Raw genomic sequence first — 17,358 nt, forward strand, 5'->3', positions numbered from 1 at the left:
CCTATAGAGGGGAGATTCACCCTGTAGATGAAAATTTCACCCTATAGAGGGGAAATTCAACCTACAGATGAGAAATTCATCCTATAAAGGGGAAATTCACTGTGATGCCCCACCCACCACCCTTCTGTAGGGGCACAGGGCAACACCCCAAAACCAGCCCCAAACCCTCCCCAAACTCCTTTATTGTCTGTAAGTGACCCAGACCTCACCCCAAACATTTCCACACAGCTCGTCTTCCTATAGGAACTGCCCCAAACTGAGCCCCCACATCCCCCAACCACCACCCCAAAATTGACCATTTTACTCCCAAAGCGCCCTAAACGCCCCAAATCATCCTACACCCTTTGTGCAGCTCTGGGAATTGTTCAAATTGTCAGAAACCTCCCCAAAATTTGGAATAACCCCAAAGGAAGGAGCCGGGAGCCCAGAATTGGGAATAATCCCAAAGGAAGGAGTTGGGAACCCAAAACTTGGGAATAACCCCAAAGGAATGAGCTGGGAACCCAGAAATTGGGAATAATCAGGAATAACCCCAAAGGAGGGAGCCAGGAGTCCAGAATTGGGATAACTCCAAAGGAAGGAGCTGGGAGCCCAGAAATCAGCAATAACCCCAAAGGAAGGAGAAGGGAACCCAGAAATTGGGAATAATCCCAAAGAAAGGAGAAGGGAACCCAGAAATATGGAATAATCCCAAAAGAAGGAGCCAGGAGCCCAAAAATCAGGGATTAATACCAAAGGAAGGAGCTGGGAGCCCAAAAATCAGGAATAACCCCAAAGGAAGGAGAAGGGAACCCAGAAATTGGGAATAACCCCAAAGAGAGGACCCGGGAGCCCAAAAATTGGGAATAACCCCAAGGGAAGAAGCCAGGAGCCCAAAAATTTGGAATAACCTCAAAGGAAGGAGCTGGGAGTCCAAAAATCGGGAATAACCCCAAAGGAAGGAGCCAGGAGCCCAGAAATTGGGAATAATCCCAAAGAGAGGAGATGGGAACCCAGAAACGGGGAATAATACCAAAGGAAGGAGCCAGAAGCCCAGAAATTGGGAATAACACCAAAGGAAGGAGCCAGGCGTCCAGAAATTTGGAATAACCCCAAAGGAAGGAGCTGGGAGCCCAAATATCAGGAATAAACCCCAAAGGAAGGAGCCGGGAGCCGCAGGACCCCTCTGCTCTCTTCGGGACCCTCCCTTTCTCCCCCTTCCGTGGAACAGAGGAAGGCGCAGCAATAACAAACCCCCCGATTTAATTATTATGTGCACAAAGACAAGGGGAGTCCCGGCGTTGCGGGGAGCTGCTCGGTCATGCACGGGGGCTGCGGCGGCGCGGGGCGGGTCCGGAGCGGGGCCGGGGCTCAGCAGCCGCCGCAGCTGCGGGCGCACGACGCGCCCACGGTCTGGCACAGGCCGCTCGTGGCCATCACCCCGCACTTGGAGAACTTGTCCCGGCACAGGTCGGCTGAGGAGAGCGAGGGGTTATCGCGGGATAATCGGGGAAAATCCGGGAGAGCAGCGAGGGAAGCCCCCCAGCCCCACCCCACATCACGACCCTGCTGTGCTCCAGGGGTCTCGGGAGCTTTGGGAGCAGCGAGGGACCCCCGCCCCACTGGGGACAGGAGATAGGAGATAAGGGGGAGAGTGGATGGAATTTCAGGATGGGGAAGAAGCATCTCCATTCCCTGGAGGGAAAATCCGGTGAGCGAGAAACCGGGAGCGACCCCATCCTACATCCTGGCCCCATCCCAAAATCTCGCAGGACCAAAGCTCCCGAGACCCCCAGAGCAGGGAGAGACCCCCGCCCCATCGAGGCACACCCCGAGCCCATCCCACATCCCGACCCCACTCTACTCTGGGGATCTCGGGAGCTTTGGTCCTGCGGGATTTTCCCTCCCCGAATTACAGGGAAAATCGTGATTGGGATGGGGACGGACCCCATTTCTCGCTCGCTGGATTTTCTCACTCACCGGATTTTCCCTCCCCGGAATTTGGGGGAAAAACGGGATTGGGACAGGGACGGTCCCTGTTTCTCGCTTACCGGATTTTCCCTCCCCGGAATTTGGGGGAAAAACGGGATTGGGACAGGGACGGTCCCTGTTTCTCGCTTACCGGATTTTCCCTCCCCGGAATTTGGGGGAAAAACGGGATTGGGACAGGGACGGTCCCGGTTTCTCGCTTACCGGATTTTCCCTCCCCGGAATTTGGGGGAAAAACGGGATTGGGACAGGGACGGTCCCTGTTTCTCGCTTACCGGATTTTCCCTCCCCGGAATTTGGGGGAAAAACGGGATTGGGACGGGGACGGTGCCGGTTTCTCGCTCACCTCGCAGCAGCTCCTCGTGGGCGCACACGGTGCGGACGCAGATCTCCTTGTTGATGACATAAACCCGGCGGAGGCTGGAATGGTTTGGGATAGAAAGGATGGGGATGTGAAGCGGTTCCCAAAGCCCCAATCAAAAGGATCGGGGATGTTTCCCGCCCCTCACGCACCTGTAGAAGCAGATCTCGTTCAGGCACTGCTTGCAGGGCTTGTGCACGGAGTAGAGCCGGGTGCAGGGGTACTGCTCCTCCCGGCAGTCTGCGGCAGGGAACGGGCAATTCCCGGGAATTCCTCCTCACCCTGCCCCGATTGTCGCCTCCCCCCGCCCCGGCTGTTCCCCCGCGGTGGCACAGCCCCGCTCCCGGGGAGAACGGTGGGACCCAGGCCCAGGGAATGGGAACGGGAATGGGATCGGCACTCACCGAGCGGTCCCGGCTCCGTGGGCTCCGTCTCGGGCACCGCAGCTGAGGGGGACAGAGGGACAGAGGGACAGGGGACACGAGATAGGGGGACAGGGAACAGGGGACAGGGGAGAGGAGGACACGGGACACGGGACGGGGACAGGGAATGGGACAGGTGACAGGAGGACAGGGGACAGGGCACGGGGAGAGTGGGGCAGGGGAACAGGGAATGAAACAGGGGAACAGGGGACGGGGAAAAGGGGACAGGGGGACACGGGGACAGGAGACAGAGAGACAGAGGGACAGGGGGACAGGGGAGAGAGGAACAAGGGGACAGGGAACAGGGGACAGGGGACAGGGGGACAGGGAATGGGACAGCGGAGAGGGGACAGGGGGACAAGGGGACAGGAGATAAGGGGGACAGGGGATGAAATTTCAGGATGAGGCAGAAGCATCTCCCTGCCCCTTCCCTGGATTTTAGGTCTGGAGCACCCTTGGCACCCACCGGCTGCTCTGGGGGGCTGTGACCCACGCTGGGGGCTGTCACCCACTTTAGGGGCTGTCACCTGTCCTGGAGGGGCTGTCACCCACCTTGGGGGCTGTCACCCACCTGGGGTCGGGGCTGGCACCGTTTCCTGCTGGGATTGCTGCTGGGATTGGTACCGGAACTGCTCCTCCGGGGCTCGGGGGGTGACATCTGCAGGGAGAGACCCCGTGCAGGGACACCCCCAAATCCCCAAGTCCCCAAATCTCCAAATCCTGATCCCCCCCTCCCCTGCATCCCAGAGGGAAACACTCACCGTGGTAGTCGTAGTAATCCTGAATTTCTGGGGATAAAACAGAAACAGGCTGAGGGAGGGTTTGGGGAGAGAGCTCATCCCGTGGGGACTGGGGGTGGGAAATGAGACCCCTGGAATTCCCTGGTGGGTCGGGAAAACTCCATCCAACCCCCCCAGGGATGAGCCTGGGCCACTTCCCACAGCTGGGGACTGGGGATGGATGAAGGTTCAAAAAATAATTGGATGAAGTTCTAATAAATAGTTGGATAAAGGTTTAATAAAGAATTGGATAAAGGGAAATAAAGAATTGGTTAGATGTTTGATAAAGTTTTGGATAAAGGGTTAATAAGGAATTGGATAAAGGGTTAATGAAGGATAAAAGTTTAAAAAGGAATTGGATAAAGGATTAATAAGAAGGAATTGATAAAGGTTTAATAAAGAATTGGATAAAGGGTTAATAAAGTATTAGATAAAGGGTTAATAAAGTATTAGATAAAGGACTAATAAAGAATTGGATAAAGGGAAATAAAGAATTGGACAGATGTTTAATAAAGATTTGGATAAAGGGTTAATAAGGAATTGGATAAAGGGATAAGAAATAAATATTAGATAAAGGGTTTATAAAGAATTGGATAAAGGGAAATAAAGAATTGGATAGATGTTTAATAAAGTATTTGATAAAGGTTTAATAAGGAATTGGATAAAGGTTAATAAAGAATTGGATAAAGGTTTAACAAGGAATTGGATAAATGTTTAATAAAGTATTCAGTAAAGGTTTAAAAAAGGTTTTGGATAAAAGGTTAATAAGGAATTGATAAAGGGTTAATAAAGAATTGGATAAAGGGTTAATAAAGAATTGGATAAATGTTTAATAAAGTATTTGATAAAAGTTTAATAAGAATTGAAAAAGATTTAATAAAGAATTGCCAGTGAGAGCAGAGGGAGGAGCTGGGAAGGCTGGGAATTCCAGGGGCGGAGGAAAAGAACGGAGCACAAGAGGGATGATCAGAGGGATGGGTGTCTGTCTGTCTGGATCAGAGATATGAGTGTCTGTCTGTCCGGATCAGGTTCAGAGGGATGTGTGTCTGTCTGTCTGGATCAGAGGGGTGGGTGTCCGTCTGTCCGGATCAGGTTCAGAGAGATGTGTGTCTGGTGTCTGCCTGTCTGGATCAGAGGGATGGGTGTCTGTCTGTCCAGATCAAGATCAGAGGGGTGTCTGTCTGTCTGTCTGTGTGTCTGTCTGTCCGGGAGAGGGACGGACGGGGCGGGGCGGTGCCGGCGCGGGCTCTCACCTGCCTGCTGGTCGTACTGGGAGTACTGCACTGGCTCGGGGTAGGTGATGCCCTCGAAGCGGCTGAACTGTCCCTGCACCAGGAGCGCTGCGGGACAGGGCCGGGGTCAGCGGGGCACAGCACCCCAAAAACGGGACCTGGGATTCCATGGACACCCCAAACCGGGATCTGGGATTCCCATGGACACCCCAAAAATGGGATCTGGTATTCCCATGGACACCCCAAACTGGGATCTGGGATTCCCATGGACACCCCAAACTGGGATCTAGGATTCCCATGGACACCCCAAAAACAGGATTTGGGATTCTCACAGACCCCAAACCAGGATTCCCATGGACACACCAAACTGGGTCTGGGATTCCCATGGAAACACGAAACAGGGGTCTGGGATTCCCTCAGATACCCCAAACCAGGATTTGGGATCCCCATAGATACCCCAAACTGGGATCTGGGATTCCCATGGACACCCCAAACTGGGATCTGGGATTCCCATGGACACCCCAAACTGGGATCTGGGATTCCAATGAACACCCCAAAAATGGGATCTGGTATTCCCATGGACAACCCAAACTGGGATTTGGGATTCCCATGGACACCCCAAACCGGGATCTGGGATTCCCATGGACACCCCAAAAACAGGATCTGGGATTCTCACAGATAGCCCAAACCAGGATTCCCATGGACACCCCAAACCAGGATTTGGGTTCTCATGGACACCCCAACTGGGATCTGGGATTCCAACAGACACCCCTGCCCAGGATTTGGGGTTCCCACGGACACCCCCAGCCTGATCCCTGCTCCCACCATCCCCAATCCCCCCCTCTGTCCTTAGGGCCCCGCCGCCCCCGGAGAGCGGGAGAAGGGTTTGGGATGCTCAGGGATGCAGGATCAGCCCTGCCCGGGGTCCCTGGCTGACCCCAGAGGATCCCGGCAGCCACGGCCCCGCTGATCCCGGGATGCTCCAAACCCCTCCGTCCCCTGGGAGCTCATCCTGCCACGGATCCGGGGGGAAACAGCTCCAAATCCAGCGTGGAAGGGTCGGGGGGACCGGAATTCCCAGGGAGGGATTGGAATCCTGGGAGGGGATGGGAATTCCTGGGAAGGGACCAGAATCCTCGGGAAAGGATTGGAATCCATGGGAAGGGATTGGAATTCCTGGGAAAGGACCAGAATCCCCAGGAAGGGGCCGGAATCCAGGGAAGGGATTGGAATCCTGGGAGGGATGGGAATTCCTGGGAAAGGATTGGAATACCCAGAAAGGGATTGGAATCCTCAGGAAGGGTTTGGAATCCCAGGAAAGGGATGGGAATCTCCAGGAAGAGATTGGAATCCTGGGAAGGGATCAGAATCCCCAGGAAGGGATGGGAATCCCTGGGGAGGGATTTGAATCCAGGAAGGGATTGGAATCCCCAGGAAGGGACTGGAATTCTTGGGAAGGGATTAGGATCTGAGAAGGGACTGGAATCCCCAGGAAAGGATGAGAATTTCCAGGAAGGGATTGGAATCCTCAGGAAGGGATTGGAATCCCTGGGAAGGGACCAGAATCATGGGAAAGGATTGGAATCCCCAGGAAGGGATCAGAATTCTCAGGAAGGGATTGGAATCCCTGGGAAGGGATTGGAATCCTCGAGAAGGGACCAGAATCCCCCAGGGAAAGGATTGGAATCCCTGAGAAAGGATTGGAAACCCCGGGAAGGGATTGGAATCCCAGGAAGGGATTGGAATCCCCAGGAAAGGATGAGAATCCCCGGGGAGGGATCAGAATCCCCAGGAAGTGTTTGGAATCCCAGGAAGGGATCAGAATCCTGGGAAGGGATTGAAATCCAGGAAAGGGATTGGAATTCTTGGGAAGGGATGAGAATCTCCAGGAAGGGATTTGAATTCCTGGGAAGGGACTGAAATCCCTGGAAAGGGATTGGAATTCCTGGAAAGGACCAGAATCCCTGGGAAGGGATTGGAATCCTCAGGAAGGGATCAGAATTCTCAGGAAGGGTTTGGAATCCCCAGGAATGGATTGGAATCACTGGGAAGGGATGGGAATTTCTGGGAAGGGATTGGAATCCCGGGGAAGGGATCAGAATTCTCGGGAAGGGACTGGAATCCTCAGGAAGGGTTTGGAATCCCTGGGAAAGGATTGGAAACCCCGGGAAGGGTTGGGAATCCCAGGACGGGATGGGAATATCCAGGAAGACATAAGAATCTCTGGGGAGGGACTGGAATCCCAGGAAGGGACTGGAATCATTGGGAAGGGATGGGAATCCCCAGGAAAGAACCAGAATCCTCAGGAAGGGATCGGAATCCCTGGGAAGAGATTGGAATCCCAGGAAGGGACTGGAATCCCTGGGAAGGGATCAGAATCCCCAGGAAGGAGCCAGAATCCTGGGAAGGGATTGGAATACGGGAAAGGATTGGAATCCCCAGGAAAGGATTGGAATCCATGGGAAGAGATGGGAATCTCTGGGAAGGGATTGGAATCCCAGGAAAGGACCAGAATCTCTGGGAAGGGATCAGAATCCCTGGGAAGGGATCAGAATGCCCAGGAAGGGGCCGGAATCCCGGGAAGGGATTGGAATCACTGGGAAGGGACGGGAATCTCTGGGAAGGGATGAGAATCTCCGGGAAGGGATTGGCATCCTGGGAGAGGACTGGAATCCCCAGGAAGGGATCAGAATTCCCAGGAAGGGACCAGAATCCTTGGGAAAGGATTGGAATCCCCAGGAAGGGATTGGAATCACTGGGAAAGGATTGGAATCCCCGGGAATGGGGCTCAGCTCACCCCACTCTCTCTCCCTCTGCTCCATCCCTCCATGTCCCGTTCAGGATCACCCTGGGCTGGGAATGCTCTCGGGACAGGGTTTGGGTCTCCAGCCCCTTCCCTCACCCCGGGATGTTTCCCTGTGTCCCCCCTTTGTGTGCAGCCCCTTCCACCCAAACCTCCCAAACCTCTCCTGGCTCCATCCCCATCCCCTCCTGCTCGCTGCCGTCCCCTCTGCCATCCCCAGGGCTATAAACCCCATTTCCCTGGAATTTGCCCCATTTTGTGCCACCTCCACGTCCCAACTCACTTGGAGCCGGCTCAGAGCCATTGCCAGCCCTAAAAATGAGCCCAAAGTGGGATTTGGGGGAATTTTGGGGAGTAAGAGTGATGGAGCAGCCACCCAAAAACCACTGGGAGTTGTGGCCACTTCAAATGATGCCTTACTTCCAAAAATTAACACTTTGCACCCTAAAAATGCATTTTTGGAGGATTCGATCCCCACAATGAGGTTCTGGAAGGTAAAAATGAGGCTTTGGACCAAAGCATTGAGTATTTGGGTCTATAAACAAAACTTTGGCCCTAAATCAGAGGCTTTAGGCTTTCAAAACCGTACTTTGGTCCTTAAAAATGAGATTTTGGGCATTAAGATGAACTTTTAGACCTCAGAAAGAGCACTTGGGACTTGAAAATGAGGGTTTGCACCATAAAAAATGAGGTTTTCAACCACAGAATCAGAGCTTTGGGCTCCAAAAGTGAAGATTTGGGATGTAAAACTGAGGTTTAGGGATGTTAAAATGAAGGTTTTGGGACACAAAAATGAGGGTTTGGGACCTAAAAATTAGGATTTGGAGCATAAAAATGAGGTTTTGGGATGCAAAAATGAGGCTTTGGACCAAAGCATTGAGTATTTGCGTCCAGAAACAAAACTTTGGCCTCTAAATCAGAAGCTTTGGACTTTCAAAACCGAACTTTGGGCATTAAGATTAACTTTAAGACCTCAGAAAGGGCACTTGGGACTTGAAAATGAGGGTTTTCACCATAAAAAAATGAGGTTTTCAACCACAGAACCAGAGCTTTGGGCTCCAAAAGCGAAGATTTGGGATGTAAAACTGAGGTTTAGGGATGTTAATATGAGGTTTTGGGATGCAAAAATGAGGGTTTGGGACACAAAAATGAGGGTTTGGGGCACAAAAATGAGGGTTTGGGATCTAAAAATGAGGGTTTGGGGCACAAAAATGAGGATTTGGAACACAAAAATGAAGTTTTGGGATGCAAAAATGAGGCTTGGGGGCACAAAAAAATTAGGTTTTTGTCCCTAGATATGGGGTTTAGATGCTGAAAATGAGCGTTTGGACCCTCCAGTTGTGTCCTGGGGTTTAAAAATGAGGAAAACGGGTAAAAGTGGATATTGAAAATGTGGATTGGGATGACCCAGACGGTGCTGGGGGCTCGGGGGTGGCACAGGGACAGGCAGGGACACTGACCTGGCAGACACAGCACCAGGAGCTCCGCCGCTCTCATCCTGCTGGAATGCCGGGACAGGGCGGGAGCGCGGCCGGGATGCAGCCGGAGGAGTCTGGGGGCAACAGAGGGAATTCAGAGGGAGGGGACACGCAGGGACACACAGGGACAGGCAGGGACAGACGGACACACAGGGACAGGCAGGGACACACAGGGACAGGCAGGGACGCACAGGGACACACAGGGACACATAGGGACAGGCAACGACATGCAGAGACACTCAGGGATGCACAGGGACACTCAGGCACATGCAGGGACACACAGTGACATGCAGGGACATGTGGGGACACTCAGGGACACACGGGGACACGCAGGGACACGCAGGGACACGCAGGGACATGTGGGGACACTCAGGGACACGCAGGGACACACGGGGACATGCAGGGACACGCAGGGACATGTAGGGACAGACGGACACGCAGGGACACAAAGGGACACAAAGGGATGCACAGGGACATGCAGAGACAGGCAGGGACACACAGGGACATTCAGGGACACAAAGGGACACTCAGGGACAGGCAGGGACACAGGCACATGCAGGGACACACAGGGACATGCAACGACATGCAGGGACACACAGGGACATGAAGGGACACACAGGGACACTCAGGGACAGGCAGGGACACACAGGGACATGTAGGGACAGACAGACACACAGGGACACTCAGGGACACGCAGGGATGCAGAGGGACACACGGGGACACACAGGGACACTCAGGGACAGACAGGGACATGCAGGGACATTCAGGGACACACAGGGACATGCAGGGACACATGAGGACATGCAGGGACACACAGGGACATGAAGGGACATGTAGGGACACTCAGGGACAGGCAAGGACATGTAGGGACAGACAGGGACATGTAGGGACAGACGGACACTCAGGGACACGCAGGGACACACAGGCACACTGAAGGACACGCAGGGACACTCAAGGACACACAGGGACATAAAGGGACACACAGGGATGCACAGGGACATGTAGGGACACGCAGGGACAGACAGGGACACCCAGTACACGCAGGGACACTCAGGGACACGCAGGGAGGCACAGAGACACGCAGGGACACACAGGGACACGCAGGGACACACAGGGACACTGCCCCATCCCGGGTGTCCCCCGGAGCTGGCTCTAAAAACATCCTCCTCCCAGTCCTCAGAGATGAAGAAATTTCCCCAAAAATGCCTCCCGCCCATTCCCAGGGGATTTGCAAGGACCAAACCCTGGAATGTCCCTCGGGCAGAGCAGGGAGGAGAAATCCCAGTGGGATGTGGGATCACCCCCGGGATCATTCCTGGGATGCCGGGATCCCTCCTGGGGAGTGGGGATCGCTGCCAGGATCTGGGATAATTCCCGGGATGTCGGAATGATCACTGCCAGGATCATTCCCAAGATGTTGGGATTGCTTCCAGGATCACTCCCAGGATGTCGAGATCATTCCTGGGATGTTGGGATCACTCCTGGGATCACTCCCAGGATGTTGGGATCATTCCCAGCATCACTTCAGGATGTGGGAGGAGAGGGCCAGACCCCCCTGAGTGGAAATTTTGAGCTCCTTTCCCGAGGTTTCCAATTCCTTGCGTGAGGATTTGTTTCGGGGGTTGCTGCATTTAGGGCGTCCCCTAAATCCAAAGGAATGTGGGGATTTGAGGAGAAAATCCCAGATTTTAGAGGAATCCCGTGGGCTTTGGGAGCTCAGGGAGCTCGGGAGCTTCCCGGCGTTTTCCAAGCCTGCTGCTCCCGGCGGGACGAGGGGCCAAGGCCGGGATTGCCAGGAATGCCGCAGCCCTTCCCCCATCCCCAGCCAGCTCCAGGGGGAAAACCGAGGGAAAAAGAGAAATTCTCCCCCAAAACTCCTCTGAAATCCGGGGGAAGGGGTTTGAGGATGAATCCCACCGGCATTCCCAGCGCTCGGGTGGGGGGATCCTCCCCAGGCTCTCCCGGCTCTGCTGCTGGAGGGGGAAACTGAGGCACGGGGGAGAGGAGCCCTTTGAATCTCATCCCTGCGGTGCAGGAACATCAACCCCCCGTGCTGGGAGAGCTTCCTGGAGAGATCCTGGGGGAATGGGGCTCCAGCCCCACAACAGCCGGGAAGGGTCAGTGGGACCGGGCAGAGCGGCTCTGGAGGGTGGGATCTTCCAGGGATCATCCTGCACCTTCCTGGGATCCCATCCTGCTCCAATGTGGGATCCTCCAGAGATCCCATCCTGCACCTTCCAGGGATCCCATCCTGCTCCAATGTGGGATCCTCCAGAGATCCCATCCTGCACCTTCCTGGGATCCCATCCTGCTCCAATGTGGGATCCTCCAGAGATCCCATCCTGAACCTTCCAGGGATCCCATCCTGCTCCGATGTGGGATCCTCCAGAGATCCCATCCTGCACCTTCCAGGGATCCCATCCTGCTCCGATGTGGGATCCTCCAGGGATCCCATCCTGAACCTTCCAGGGATCCCATCCTGCTCCAATGTGGGATCCTCCAGGGATCCCATTCTGCACCAGCTCCAGAGTGGGATCCTCCAGGGATCACATCCCAAACCTTCCAGGGATCCCATTCTGCACCAGTTCCAGAGTGTGGGACCCTCTAAGGATCCCATCCCACACCAGCCCAAGTGTGGGATCCTCCAGGGACCACATCCTGCATCAGATCCAGAGTGTGAGATCATCCAGGAAGCCTATCCTGAACCTTCCAGGGATCCCATCCCACACCAAATCCAGAGACTGGGATCCTCCAGGGATCCCATTCTGTATCTTCCAAGGACCCCATCCTGCTCCAATGTGGGATCCTCCAGGGATCCCATCCTGAACCTTTCAGGGATCCCATTCTACACTAGATTCAGAGTGTGGGATCTTCCAGGGATCCCATCCTGCTCCAATGTGGGATCCTCCAGAGATCCCATCCTGCACCTTCCAGGGATCACATCCTGCACCTTCCAGGGACCCCATCCTGCTCCAGTGTGGGATCCTCCAGGGATCCCATCCCGCTCCATCCCCAAGTCCCGTTTCCCTGCCATCCCAGTGACTGAAGGCGCCTTCCAGGGCCCTTGTCCTGCACCAAGCTCAGCCTGTGGCACTCTCTGGGCCCTAGGTCCTCTCCAGCACCATCAGGGCACCCTCAGGACCCGTTCTGCAGCCCCTTCCCCACAGCTCATCCCATGGGAACCTCCTCCTCCTCCTCCTCCCCAGGGCTGGAGCTGCAGGAGGTGCTGACTACAGACCCTTCCCAGCTTTGGGAATCCATGGAGCCGGTCCCAGCTGGGCTGGATCAGAGCCCTCAGCCCTGGCTGTGGTGGGACAGGCCGTGTCTGCTCCCCACCACGGCCCAGGAGCTGTCCTGGAACGTCTGTGATTAAAGGGACTGGGATGAACTGGACCAGCGATGCCTCTGGAGGCTTTGCCAGGCTGGCAGAGCTGGGGTCCTGGACAGCACCGGATGGATGGATGGATGGATGGATGGATGGATGGATGGATGATGGATGGATGGATGGATGGATGGATGGATGGATGGATGGATGGATGATGGACGGATGGATGGATGGATGGATGGATGGATGGATGGATGGATGATGGACGGATGGATGGATGGATGGATGGATGGATGGATGGATGGATGGATGGATGACGGATGGATGGATGGATGGATGGATGAATGAATGGATCGAATCCATGGATGGATGGATGGATGGATGGATGCATGGACAGACAGACGGATGGAGGGACAGACACCACCTCTGGATGGAGGGACAGACACCTCCTCTGGATACAGGGACAGACACCCCCTCTGGAGCCATCCCCTCCATCCTCCCACCCTCCCAAGCACACCGCTCCGCAGTGCCCTCCCTGCCAGCCCCGTTTCCAGCCTGCACAGCTTCTCCCGAGCTCCAATTCCCTGAATTCCCCCCAATCTTGGCTGGAGCTCGCAGGGTTTGGCCGCGGGATGGGGACAGTCGGGTCACGTCTGCCCCGACGGCGACGCCAGCGGCTGCTCCCGACGGAGACCCCGGAGCGACGCCGACATGCCCACGACATGCCCACGACATGCCCACGACATGCCCACGACATGCCCACACATCCTCCGTTCCCCAAGGCACCGAGGAGGGGCTGAAGCCGCCCCCAGGCCCGTCCCCCCCGTCCCCGCCGGGAGGGCCCCGCTGTTCCCCCTTCCCTTCCCCAGCTCCGCTCCCTCCGTGCGGGGGTCCGGCGGCTCCGACCGCGCCAGATGTTTTTGCAACTGCACATCTGGGAACAATCAACCCCGGAGAAAGAACACCACAATCCCTTTCATTCTGCTAAACCCCACCTTCCCCCAGCATTTCCCCCCTCCCTCAGCTTTTCTTTTTTTCCCCCTATTTTCCTTTCTTTTCTTTTTCTTTTTTCCCCTTTCTTTCTTTTTCTTTTTTTTTCTTTTTTTTTCTTTTTTTTTTTTTTTTTTGAGCTCTCCCGTTGCCAGAGAGTGGGAGAACAAAGGGAATATTAAAAGACTCCAATTTTTAAATTTTTTTGGCCCCCGACCAGAGGTAAGGAACTTAGTGCCCCCCATCCCCGTTTTCACACATCACCTTTTCCTCGGGGACCCGTCCCCCCCCAAATAAATTGGAATAAAAGATCCATTTTCTACAATCTCTTTCCAGGATGGAAAAGAAAAAAAAAAAAAAAACCACAAAAAATCAACAAACCCACGGCTTCCTCCAGACTTTAGGATATTTTTAGACTTTTTGGAAGTGGTTAAAAATCTCCAGTAATTGTCAGGCCTCACAGAAGGGCCCCTTCCCCCCACCCGGCCGCCGCTCCTTCAGCCCCCCAAAAATCGAGGGGGGTTTGGCTTTGTGAGGTTAAAAAGCCGAAAACAACTTTTCCAAGCTCTTAACCGATGGAGTTTTAAAGGTGATTTCACAAAGTCCCCAAAATGGGGGTTCAGCCCCGTTTGCTGATGTGGGGGGGTCCCCGGAATTCCTGGGAATTTCTGGGGGGTTTCCCTCGCCTGGTCCTTACCAGTGAGTGCCGGCTCTGCCCTCGCCTCGCTCTCCTCTCTCTGCTTCCCCAAAACTCTTGAAATGAGAGACAGAAAAAACAAAAAAAAACCCAAAAACCCAAAAAAACCCTCCTACCTCCAGCACGGGGGATCCGCTGGGTCCTAAAGCCGCACCTGAGCCGGCCCCTTTCTCCTCCCGCGCTGCCTGGGAGGGGGAAAGCCGGGAAAACTCCCAAAATAACCCCAAAAACCACCCGTGAGAACGCCCCGCTGCCAGGGGCGCTGGGGACGGGGTGTATTGTTGGTTTTGGGTTTTTTTCCCCGGCGGGATGAGCTTTAAATCCATGGAAAAGCGAGGAGGGGGAGGATCCGGGGTTTGCGGGGCTGCAGGGAGGGAGGGAGGGATGGAAGGAGCAGCTCCGGGATTTTTTTCTGCCACCTCGTCAGCTCTTGGGGAAAAAAAAAAATCACTGCACCCCCAAAATTGGGATGCTGGGATCACGGGATCCAGGGGAGGATCCCGATTCCCCCCCAGCGGCGAGGATGCTGCGACCCCGAGGGGGATTTGTCCCGGGACGGGGCGGGAAAAGGACCCAGATCACCCAAATCCCGCTTTCCACACCCGGGGCGGGAAAAGGTCCCAGATCATCCAAATCTCCCTTTCCACACCAGACGGGGCAGGAAAAGGACCCAAATCACCCAAATCCCGCTTTCCACATCAGACGGGGCAGGAAAAGGTCTCAGATCACCCAAATCCCACTCTCCCCATCCGGGACGGGGCTGGAAAAGGTCCCAAATCATCCAAATCCCACTTTCCCCACCAGAGGGGTTGGGAAAAGATCCCAAATCACCCAAATCCCGCTTTCCCCACTCGGGACGGGGATGGAAAAGGTCCCAAATCACCCAAATCCCGCTTTCCCCGCCCGGGACGGGAAAAGGACCCAAATCACCCAAATCCCACTTTCCCCACAAGATGGGGCTTGAAAAAGTCCCAGATCACCCAAATCCCGTTTTCCCCACCAGACAGGTCGGGAAAAGGTCCCAGATAACCCAAATCCCACTCTCCCCATCTGGGACAGGTCAAGAAAAGGTCCCAAATCACCCAAATCCCACTTTCCTCACCCGGGATGGGGCTGGAAAAGGACCCAGATCACCCAAATCCCGCTCTGCAGCCCCCGGGCCCCCTTTCCCCGCTCCTGCAGGAGGATCCCGGTGGGATCAGGATGATCCCAAACCCCCTGAGCTCGGCAGGGACACAGAGCCAGAGCTGGGGGTGAATGCTGCGGGTTTGGGGTGAAAAATTCAGGAAAGGAGCAAAGGGAGGGCACTGGGGTGGAGAGAGGAGGTGTCTGGAGATGGGGTGGGGTGGGCAGAGGAGATTTTCTCCCGTGGGATTGGATTCCCAGCAGCCCACGCTGGGTTGTGCCGAGGGCTGAGCACCGGGACAGGCTCGGAGAGGTGCAAAATGGAAGAAAGAAGGGATTTTCAGAGCAGGATGAGAGGTAGATGGGGCTGGAAGGTGCTTCCATCTCCTCTCCTCTGGTTTTCCAGGATGAAGGATGGGTAAAACCCACCTAAAGGACCCCAAAAGCACACAAAGGATCCCCAAACCACCAAAAGGATCCCTAAAACCACCCAAAGGATCCCAAAACCACCTCAATTTCCAGGATGAAGGATGGGTAAAACTACACAAAGGACCCCAAAACATCTCGATGAAGGAGGGGTAAAACCACCCTCAGGGCCCCAAAACCTCAGTTTCCAGGCTAAAGGATGGGTAAAAATCACCCAAAGGACCCCAAAATCACCCAAAGGACCCCAAACCACTCCAGCTGCCAGGATAAAACACTTCGATGATGAATGAGTAAAACCACATAAAGGACCCCAAAATACCTCAGTTTCCAGGCTGAGGAATGGGTAAAACCACCCAAAGGACCCCAAAACCACCCAAAGGATCCCCCAAACCACCCAAAGGACCCCAAAACGCCTCAATTTCCAGGCTGAATGATGGATAAAACTACTCAAAGGATCCCCAAAACACCCCAGTTGCCAGGCTGAGGAATGGGTAAAATCACCCAAAGGACCCCAAAACCACACAAAGGATCCCTAAAACCACCCAAAGGAGCCCAAAACCACCACAATTTCCAGGCTAAAGGACAGGTAAAACCACCCAAAGGACCACAAAACACCTCAATTTCCAGGCTGAGGGATGGGTAAAACCACACAAAGGATCCCAAAATCACTCCAGCTGCCAGGCTGAGGAAATGGTAAAACCACACAATGGATCCCTAAAACCACACAAAGGATTCCCAAAACCACCTCAGTTTCCAGGATGAAGGATGGGTAAAACCACCCTCAGGACCCCAAAACCACCTCATCCTACAAAGTGAAGGATGGGTACCCAAAGGACCCCAAAACACTTAGATGAAGGATGAGTAAAACCACCCTCAGGACCCCAAAACACCTCAGTTTCCAGGCTAAAGGATGGATAAGACCACACAAAGGATCCCTAAAACCACCCAAAGGACCCCAAAACCACCTCAGCTGCTCCCACCGAGCTTCTGCCAGCTCCCAAGTGCAGCCCTATCCCCATCCCAGCTCCATCGGGGGGGCAGGAGCCGCCTGTCCATAATTAAATGAACTTTCCCACCCCCAGGCCGGGAACACCCTCCCATTCCATCCAAGCCAAACACCCCGGAGCGCTCGGAAATTCCAACGGGAAGCGGCTCCGGGTGCCTCTGCCTTGGCTGCTGCCAGGAAAGGGCAGAACTCCCGAGGGCTCGGAGCTGGGAAGGTTTTTCCAGGCTCGGGAAAGCGGTGTTAACAACCGCAGCCTTGGCTGGGCCCTCAGGAAATCAGGAAACCTCTTACCTCTGCTTGTGCCTCATTTCCTGACCTAATCCCAGCTCCCCAGGGCAGGGAGGCGCCGCCGGAGCTCGGAGGGGGTTCAGATTTTCCATGGAAGAGAATTCCTGCAGGAAGCAGCCCTGGAAAAGCCCAGGAGGGGCTGGAGCAGCACAAACCCTCGGGGAGCTGCTCCATCCCTGTGGGATGCGGCGTTTCTGCCTCCCTCGGCTTTTCCTCGGTGGAAGGAGAGAGGTTTTGGAGTCTCAGCCAGGACACCTGGGCTTTTCCAGCGGTTATTGTTATTTTCTAGGAAATTCCAGCTGGAGAGAGGTTGTCCAGGCCAGTTTGGGCTGCAGGAATCCCAGTGGTGTCATCCCCTGGCTCCAGGCCCTGCTTTCGAGCATCGAGCCGAGTGTTTCCCAGCCTGCCTGGGAATGAGGTGACCCCGAAACCTCCTCCAGCTCCTCTGAGTATCCATC

General features: G+C 54.8%; 1 protein-coding gene across 2 annotated transcripts; it reads right to left on the bottom strand.

The window, feature by feature from the left end:
• Positions 1 to 1,257: 1,257 nt before the first annotated feature.
• On the bottom strand, positions 1,258 to 14,303 carry MFAP2 (microfibril associated protein 2). 2 transcript variants are annotated; one of them, XM_059487324.1, is made up of 9 exons: positions 14,172 to 14,303; positions 9,026 to 9,117; positions 4,784 to 4,870; positions 3,513 to 3,539; positions 3,323 to 3,409; positions 2,734 to 2,775; positions 2,482 to 2,569; positions 2,315 to 2,388; positions 1,258 to 1,454 (listed from the first exon to the last, which is right to left on the bottom strand). In XM_059487324.1, exons 2-9 carry the CDS (start codon positions 9,060 to 9,062, stop codon positions 1,351 to 1,353), a joined length of 546 nt encoding a protein of 181 aa, XP_059343307.1. In that variant the 5' UTR covers positions 9,063 to 9,117; positions 14,172 to 14,303; the 3' UTR covers positions 1,258 to 1,350. The 2 variants fall into 2 exon arrangements, with proteins under 2 accessions (XP_059343307.1, XP_059343306.1); XM_059487323.1 differs by lacking the exon at positions 14,172 to 14,303 and adding an exon at positions 14,056 to 14,118.
• Positions 14,304 to 17,358: the final 3,055 nt, after the last annotated feature.

The sequence above is a fragment of the Ammospiza nelsoni genome, chromosome 22 (genome assembly GCF_027579445.1).
Source record: "Ammospiza nelsoni isolate bAmmNel1 chromosome 22, bAmmNel1.pri, whole genome shotgun sequence".
Classification (NCBI taxonomy): domain Eukaryota; kingdom Metazoa; phylum Chordata; class Aves; order Passeriformes; family Passerellidae; genus Ammospiza; species Ammospiza nelsoni.